The sequence below is a fragment of the Panonychus citri genome, unplaced genomic scaffold (assembly GCF_014898815.1).
Source record: "Panonychus citri isolate SS breed McGregor unplaced genomic scaffold, ASM1489881v1 Contig00092, whole genome shotgun sequence".
Taxonomy (NCBI): Eukaryota; Metazoa; Arthropoda; class Arachnida; order Trombidiformes; family Tetranychidae; genus Panonychus; species Panonychus citri.
Genome location: NW_026515497.1, coordinates 394,490 through 403,935, shown reverse-complemented (window position 1 = coordinate 403,935; position 9,446 = coordinate 394,490). Strand labels below are relative to the sequence as shown.

The window sequence follows — 9,446 nt, the reverse complement described above, 5'->3', positions numbered from 1 at the left end:
AATATTTAAAGACGACATATTGAAGAACAACGTAAATTGAGTACCAAAAATCATTTTCAGCTTGGTTGTATTCTTAGTTGTCGAGATATTTCAGATCGTAAATATGGCCTGTCAAAAAGTCGATGTTAGTCAATCGATCGAAACAGACCAAGTTCATATTGTTATTTATCATATAGAATTTAGTTAGAAAAATGATTTTCAGCTTGGTTGTATCTTTTATTGTTGAGATATTTTCGATCGTAAATGTGGCCTGTGTAAAAGTCCACTTTAGTCAATCGATCTAAACAAACGAACTTCAGATTGTAGTAGACCATACTAAATTGAGTACCAAAAATGATTTTCAGCTTGGTTGTATTTTTATTGTTGAGATATTTTAGATCGTAAATGTGGCCTGAGTAAAGTCCACTTTAGTCAATCGATCGAAACAAACCAAGTTCATATTCATATTTATCATATAGAATTGAGTATAAAAAATGATTTTCAACTTGGTTGTATGCATAGTTGTCGAGATATGGCTAAAACTTTTTCTAACTCTTAAAATCGTAATTGTGTAGAATTGGACTGTCGCAAAAAAAATTATTAACATTTCCGAATTCAGCGTATTTTGTTCTGTCAGAAAAGTCGGGTTTTCGTCATTTTTATTCTGAGGGCATTTTCCCTATTCTTTTGGTTCTCGTCCTTTGATTGGAAACAATTTAAAAGATTCCAATTGATTAAATAGTAAACGATATTAATAATCTTGATGATTGATCATAATTAAGGTTGACAATCAGTGTACCGTTATTAATGAGGATAAGATGAGAAAATTAAAGAAATTAATAGTTGGATTAGTAAGAGAAAAAATTTTTTTTCTTCTCTTGATTCTTAATCTTGAAGATTAATCCGATTCTTTAGTCAAATGATATTCTGTCATCTCTTTGATTATTTTTCTATGGATAACTGACCAGATTAAGAATAATATCAAATGATAACAAGATTAACTGGTTTAATTAATCAGCTAATTGTAACTTTGGGTTTTCGGCTATTGGGTTACAATTAACACTTTAGATGAGATTGGGAATGTTATTGATACTCAAGTAGAAGACGAAATGATGAAAGATGAAGGTGGATAGAATTTAATTTTCAACAATCAAATTTGATGAACCTTGAGAGACAATTAAAGAAACAAATATTATGATAGTTAATCCAAGTGTGAAAACCAAATCAGGTTAATCTTAATTATTGTGATCGAGTAACAATTTACCAATAGAAAGTGAGGATTTAAACTTGCGATTCAATTGAAGATTGGAAACAAATATTGGTGACAAGATTGATTAGTTGTCAAGGTCAAGGGTTACTAACTAAATGGATGCCAAGGTAAAAGGTAAATGAAGGTTGTGATGGAATCGCCATCATATTTGTCAATCAAATGGGAGAAACACTTAGAATGTAATTGATTTAAATTGATTGTTAACCAGAATAACAATCATCTGCTTTCATCTTTTACCATCAATGTTGATCATCCTCATCATTATCATCATCATCATCATCATAATGATAATCATGTTCACCTTCATTGACACCATGTAATAGGAAAAAGGGATTGGTCCTTATACTGAGTAAACTCATAAGGGTATTTCAATTGAATGTGAATATTATTGAGGTTTGGCTTTGAGAGAGCAAGTGAGTGAGTAAGTGAGAGAGTGTGTGAGTTGGTAAGTGAATGAGTCTACCTGAGATAACAGGTAACCCTTGTTACCTTACATGATAACTTAATGATTGGTTATCATTGAGTTAAACACACATACAGACAAATGAAAAGTATACAAGGTAAATATAATATACTCTTAATGGTAACAACTACAAAAAAGGTACAATGTGTTGTATATTTACCCTGTAATCAAGGTGAAAAATGAAGAGCCCTGAAAGTTACTATTTGTTTTGCTTACTTATCATCATCTTCATCATCTTTACCTTATCATTTACCATCTATTCAACCAGCATCATCATCATCGTTACTGATTGAATGTTATTAGTATATCATCATGATAATGATAACATTTCAAGAAACTTTAAAATCAAAAATAGTTTTCATTTCATGCTTTTCATTTGATTAATTCATAGGATTTAAATTGTGTATATATACAGGTATTTTTATCTAATATCGTTGATCAGAAACATGATTAACTATCACCATAGATGATTATGTAAACAAAATCAATTGATTATTAGACGTACAATTTAAATATCAATCTATTGATTATCATATTTTTCTGTTGATTGCTGATTATTGTAAATCAAATGTAACATTTTGTTTGTTTACCTTGATTTTTTTTTCCTGTTATAACAGCTAATCAATTCTGATTATGTTGATTGTGATGGTTAACAATCATGTTTAATAAATCAGTAGCAATGATTATATGATTCTGATACTTATGAACAAGATATTAATATATACACATATTTGATGTTGTTATTATCAGATTGATGATTGTTATTAATTTTCTGATAACATTTGAAATTTAGTTGATTGGTTGTTCATTTCAGTTCTTAAATATTAAAATTCAGTTGGAAAAGGTAATGAAAAAATAGCAGAACTAGATGGATACTAATTCATGGAGCTAATTATCTAATGTAATTGGAGATTCGAACTGAATGAAGATGAATGAATTCGATAAGTTCTTAAGAGGTTTTCATGAATTCCAATTCTTGTTTGTATTGATAATTATACTTTTCGCAGGTAAATTGATGACGATTTCACTCAGAGATAAAGTGAAATCAGAGAGTGAATAAGGAGGAGGCAATTGCATAGAAGGTGGAGTGGGAGGTGATGATGATGATGAGATGGATGAAGATGATACAGAAATAAATGCCTATAGAAAAGTATCTGATATCTAAGGATGAAGATTAAGATGAAGATGATGATGTTGGTGGAAGATTGAATAAGGTGATAATCATCAAATTGCCTTTTTGCATTTTCGTTTTCTTTTTTGCTTCTTCTCTTTCATCATCATTAACATTATCATTTCTAATTTCTCATCTCTTATCATCATCATCATCATTTGATTTGTTTTGTTTCACGTAAAACAATTGAGAAGGAGAAGAGAAAAAAACTAGTTAATTGTAATCATATAAGACATTTGGTTAACGATGTATTATGATGATAATCATCATCATCTCATCATCAGTATGAGACATGACAAAAAAAATGGCAACAGTAATGACGAGATTGAAAAGGATGAGGATGAAGATGAAAATGAAGATGATGAGGATAAAATGATTAGAGATGCTCAAGTTACATAGAGAAAAATTTGTTATTCTTTTTCTTTTTCTTTTATTTTCTATTTTCTTCTCTTTTCTTAAAAACATCATCATCATCATTTTAATCTCCTTGATGATCATCGTCTTACTAAAAAAAGAGAAAAATTCTCTCTCTCTCTCTCTCTCTGGACTTTTTGTCACAAAGATTATCATCTTCATTCTCATCATTTGACATACTTACGATTTGATTTACCAGATATGAAATTTGAATTTATCTAAACCTTGGTTTTCATTTACCTTTTCAACCTCGTCTTCATCTTCATTTTCATCCTCGTCCTCGTCCTCATCTGCATCTTTATCTTATCGTCTATGAGATCATCTAAATGTTGGTGACTTTGTTTGGAAAATGTTGATTGTCAATCAACTATTAGCATCAAGAGAAACAACAACAATCAAGTTAATGTGTTTTCTTGTTGATGTCACAGCAATTTGATTGTTTCCATTATCATAAACCTAATCATCTTCATCCTCATCAAAACAAAATGATACTATTACTACACAATAGAGTTACCTGATATCCTCGACCCGTTGGCACATCGAGTCGCACACACAGACACACTCATTGATTTTAATCATCATCATCATCATGATTATCATTATGATTATTAACAAGAGTAACAATTTAAATCTCAAAGCGATTTGCACCAATGTCAAACCCCAACACTAATCATCATCATCATCCTCATAATCATCATTATAATTGTCATCACAATTTATTTTCAGCCTTATTAAGGTTTCCCTTTTTGATTATCAATTCAATTGTTATAACCAGAAAGTAAACAGTAACAATTTGATAACAATAATTGATAATTTGATATTATTTACTATTAGTTGGTCGTTAATATTGATACAATTGAATAAGGAATTGATCAGAAAAATAATAATAATAACGAGACCACAAAATGAATTGGATTAGATTGTTAATCCGAAGCAAAAAAAAACTGATTATCCTTTTCGCTGTTTAAAATAATCAATCAACGCATTCATCTTTAATCATAATAACAATTTAATGATCATGATCATTATCACAATCATTGATTATAGAAGAAGATGAAATATCATCATCATCATCATCATCATCTTTTTATAGAGTTTTATAGTATAAGAGTTTTTTTATTATTCTTTTTATCACTTTAAGGACTTTCCATCATCATCATCATCTTTATCTTCATCTCTGTAGGAAATTGTCACTTTGTTGATGATAAACAAACAGACAAATGGGATAATGATGATGATGATGATTCTTGTTTGAATCCTAGATGATCATTAGATTGGAACCGAATCCAATTGAACAATAGTTACCTTTTTTTTTTACTCCTCCTTTTGATCTGAAATTATTGCGTGAGACTGTTGGTTGATGATCGTCATTAACATCAACAGAGTTCTAATTATCATCAGCAGTGTTATTACAAATGATTACAATCAACAACAGCTAAGCAACAATAAGAGTGACAAAAGTGATAATAACGATGAAATTGTAATGATAACAATGAAAATTGATCATAAAAAAGGAACCAGAAAATTTCAAGTTATTTCCGAGTATCATCATCATCATCATCTTCATAACAAGATGATGATGATGATGATTAGTCTATGGTAAGAAAAAAACATCAAAAGATTTGCAGTTTTCTTGTTGGTTATTAACCGGAAGATGAGATCAAATATGATTATCATTCAAGTTGATTTATTGTTTGGTCTCTTTATTGTTAATCACAATTGTGAACATTTATATTGTTACAACGTTGTTACTATTGTCCAAGAGGAGAGTGTGGTGATTGTGGGTTCGTGTTGTTGTTGATGTTTCTTGTTATTTGTTGTTGTTTGTTGGTCGATGTCACAATAAAATGGCCTCAAAAGTGAATCCAAAAAACCACAGGAAAGAAAACGATGCTAGAAAATAATAGAATAACAAAAAATAGAATAAAAAAAGTGACTATTGACTTATCACTCCCCTTGTAACCGAATGGGAGTGAATAAGTTAATCATAATCATAATCAAGACACAATAAGTGTAACCATACACACTCACAATCAAAAGTAATTGTTGAGTTTGTCAAGCTCAATGAAAGAGGCAAATGTCACTTTTTGACCTTCGATTGACTTTTCATACTTTCGGTACCAATTACAGGTTCGAGTTTAATATTTTCCTCCTTCGATCTTTTTTTTGTGACTTAAAGATCATCGATAGAAACGAAATTAATATTCTAATTATTTATCTAATATCAATTTCTCTTGATTAAACTCTCTTTTATCAACACTGATAATCATCAATCAACAATTAAAGTTAGTCAATTATTGAGCGTTAATTGCATTTCCATAATGATGAAAATAATCCAAAAATTATGAAACAATCAATTATTTATCATGAACCATCGACTATAAACTTTTCTATTGAAGTAAATTTACTTTTAATTGTTGATTAATTTTCTTTTTATTAAATTATCCAACAATTTGGTTGATCTTTTTGGTAGTAAAAATGATCCATAGATGGAGCTGTTTGTTGCTCTTTGATTTTGTAAACATTTTCATCTCATGTGTTTGTTTTTTTTGAGAATTTATTAAATTGTTGATTTTGTTTGGTTAATTGTGATTAAAAAATTTCCACTTTTGGATAGTTATGATTTTGAACAGAATCAGCTCAAGATTATCTCCGATCCATGGAGGTTTTTCGGTGTATAGAAGTATTTCCACTTCTTCAGTGAATAATGTTCGCAAATGTAAGTGATCTCATTTGGTTATTTTCTTTTGTACAATTAATTGATCTTCTAATTGTTATTGTTATTATTTCCAATTATTAGTGGTCGTTGAGGAGACGGAAAATGCTACAATTGTCAAAGGAGTTGAAATAGAATCGGATCGAAAAGAGTCTCTAATCAAAGTGAATGAAAATCACAACAAAGCTTGTCCTCTTTGTAGATTGAATTTGAAAAATTTAAACTATTCTGTAAGTTAATTGTTTCTGATCAATTATCATCTGATTTTATAATAACCATTATTTTCTTATATTAGGATATTCTGATAACTGGTCAATTCCTTAATTCCAATGGTAAAATGATGTCCAAAGAGGAGACACAACTTTGCAATCGACAATATAGTCTAGTGAGTAGACTGATCTATCAAGCTCAACAATGCCGATTGTTACCTCGACCCGATAATTGGCCTCAACCAGCTGGAACTTATGATGAAATGAACAGTTACTTTATGTTCCCATATAAGAAGCGAGATAATCCATGGACTATGGTTCAAGAAAAATACTGGAAATAGATTAACGAAATTGATGGTAAATCAATTAAGTCAATTGGACACGAAAAAAAAAACAAAATTTGCTAGTTTGTGAGTTGAAGTAAACTATTGAATTCTAATCAAAATTAAATGACAATTGATCATATTGTCAATTTGTATTGATTTTCTTTTCAATTTACATAACTTGTTAAGACGAAATTAACAAGGTACATTTTACATTTAAATAAATTGCACTTTGATTGCAAAAGAAAAGTTCTTGTATTTAAAAAGGTAAACACAAGGTTGGTCCTTAATTAGTTGGAGGTCATTGTTGGTCAATAGTTAAGGGTCAATACCCAATTTGGAGCAAATGATTTTTGATTGTTCATTTAAATGGTTCAATAGTTTTTCGATTGCAATTTTGTTTTCACTTGTTTCCCAGTATTGGCAATTTCTTTCAGTTGTAACAATTAAACTACGAAGTGATAAACGGAAAGATGATAAAAAACGATCCCTTTCATCTGGATTGTCACATTTCTCATAAATTGTGAGATAAAAGTCACTTAATTCGTCGCAATTAGTTAAAACTTCGATAATTTTACTTGAATCCTTTTCCCAGTTATCTTTTCTCACGCAAGCTTGATGTGATTTAGTTAAACAGTTGACAATTTTGTCAACATTTTCACCAATTGAAAGGTTTAATTTCCCATATGATTTCCAGGTTTGTGCCGATGCCGGAGATTTAACAACAATACGACCCAATAATTGTTGAACTTTAGGAATTAATTTGGAAGTTTTTTCCCCATTAGCACCTTCAACATCAGCAATTACACTATTAACCAAAATTTCAATCAACTGACCATCATCGTAACGATTTTTAAGGTCTAGTAATCGATGCCAAGCTCGAATCACCTCATCGAAAGCACCAATGTCCATGGAAACGAGGAGTAAATTTTCCCAGACTCTCCATTCATCGTAATTACATTTAATTGATTCCTGAAGAGTTCGGAAAGCTCGTGGTTTATCATGCATCTTAATATAAGCCTTTGATAAATTGTTCCAAGCTTCAAAATTATCCGATTCAAAGTTGACAACTCGTCGATAGGCTTTGGCACTAAGTGGATAATCTTGTGTTGTAAGAGCGGCAAAGCCAATCGAGACCAAGCTCCATAAATAGTTGGATTGATTTCTAATGCTTGGGTATAATAACCAACCGATTCAGCATATTCTTTACGAGAAAAGTGCCAATCTCCCAGAGATTTTTGTGCCCTGAAGCTACGATTCTCAGAGAGTTCCCATGCTTTTAGATAATGATTCTTATCTAGAGTAACATCACCAAGAATACACAGAAGATAAGGTGTTTCTCCTTGTTCTAATTGACGACGGACCACAGCCTCGGCTTTATCACGAAGATCAAGTCTAGAATAAGAGAAAAAGAAAAGATAATGATTAACCAGAATTTGAGTTAAAAATTGAGTTTTCCACAAAAACGACTTACCTAAGATAACAATTGATTATATTTTCCCATAGATCAAAATCAAGGTACATTTCTAAAGCACTTTTAATTGCACCCATTGCAAATAAAAGATCAGCTAGAGTTTTCTCAATTTTCCAAATTGGTTCAACCAGAACGGAATAGAAAAGATTAAATTTCCAAGAACAGTGACCAGAACAGGAAGCACCATTAACCGATTTAATTAGTACCTCTAATTGTGATAAAGATCTTTCAACTTTACGAGGTTTCTCAATCTCCAATAGACTACGAAGATAGAGACATTTATATGCGACTGGCCAAACTTTACAATGGTCAATGAGATAATCTAAATAGACGGAGACTTGTTCCTGGACCATATTATCCTGTGATCCACATGAACAAATCAGGTAACTTATTTTACCACAGATAATTGCTTCCTCTTCTGGAGAGAGATCTATCTCATTTGATTCAGAATTGTTGTCATATTTTACTTTAATTAACAGGGTATCGTCCATTAGATTAACATTTTGAGGAAGTTCACAGGATTTCATGATGAGAGCGGCATCATCATCATCGTTACCATCGGTTGTATCGTTACTGTTGAGATCAGATTGGGTTGATTGATTTTTCCGTGAAATGATTACTTTCAGTTGAGACTTTGATTCGGTTTGATATTTTGTCTTTCTACCCAATTCACCGGTTAAACCAATTTCTATGTCACTTAATTCAATTGCTTGATTAAGAAATTTAGATGCAGATTCAACTTCATGATACCAGATGAAAATTTGACTTGATAAAAGGTAACATTGAATCTTTGTCTTCTTATCGTCCATGTTTTCCAGGTGATCTTCTAAGAAACCAACCAATTCTCTTAGCTTTTCAAGTATATCTGGTGATACTTCATTGATGATACTCTGTTTAATCATGAGAATCCTAATTGTCCAGATACAATCACTAAATGAACATTTTGGTTTAAAATGATCAATCTGCTGGATTGCATAGCAAAGAAGTGAAGCATTTTTTAACCTTTTAAATGCTGGAATATAACCATCGACAGGAGATAAAACAACCAATGGATCTGGAAATAATCTACTCAATTCACCAAGTAATTCATTGGTTAAAAAGGGATAATCACAATTGGTACAGATAAAATTTTGCCGGACGAATGATTGAACACATTGAATTGCGACCATTTTTAGCTTTTCAATTTTCTCTTCACCAACAAGATCATCTTTTCCCTTGATAACATCAATAGTCTCGCCAGAGTCAAGTGAATCAAACTCTTCTTCAGAGATACAATTCATTTTTATTATAACCAAAAGAATAACAATTTAAAAAAAAACAAAAGAGAAATTAATTCAAACAATTAATTAAACCACAAACAATTTGGAAAATTTTTCAATTTTAAAGAAAAAATTAAAAACATTTTTTCTAAATGGAAAATCAGTGTC

The 9,446-nt window shown here is 30.6% G+C and overlaps 2 protein-coding genes across 2 annotated transcripts; one reads left to right on the top strand and one right to left on the bottom strand.

Annotated features, from left to right (window-relative positions):
• The first annotated feature begins 5,815 nt into the window (after positions 1 to 5,815).
• Positions 5,816 to 6,704, top strand: LOC128387665 (uncharacterized). The gene is made up of 3 exons (XM_053346908.1): positions 5,816 to 6,016; positions 6,098 to 6,243; positions 6,309 to 6,704. The coding sequence occupies exons 1-3, from the start codon at positions 5,917 to 5,919 to the stop codon at positions 6,561 to 6,563; spliced, it is 501 nt and encodes a 166-aa protein (XP_053202883.1). The 5' UTR covers positions 5,816 to 5,916; the 3' UTR covers positions 6,564 to 6,704.
• Positions 6,656 to 9,431, bottom strand: LOC128387659 (tetratricopeptide repeat protein 27-like). Its single transcript, XM_053346902.1, is given in 3 exon segments — positions 6,656 to 7,669; positions 7,672 to 7,940; positions 8,020 to 9,431. Coding segments are annotated over 3 exon segments (2,355 nt in total). The 5' UTR covers positions 9,300 to 9,431; the 3' UTR covers positions 6,656 to 6,863.
• Between the last annotated feature and the right edge of the window lie 15 nt (positions 9,432 to 9,446).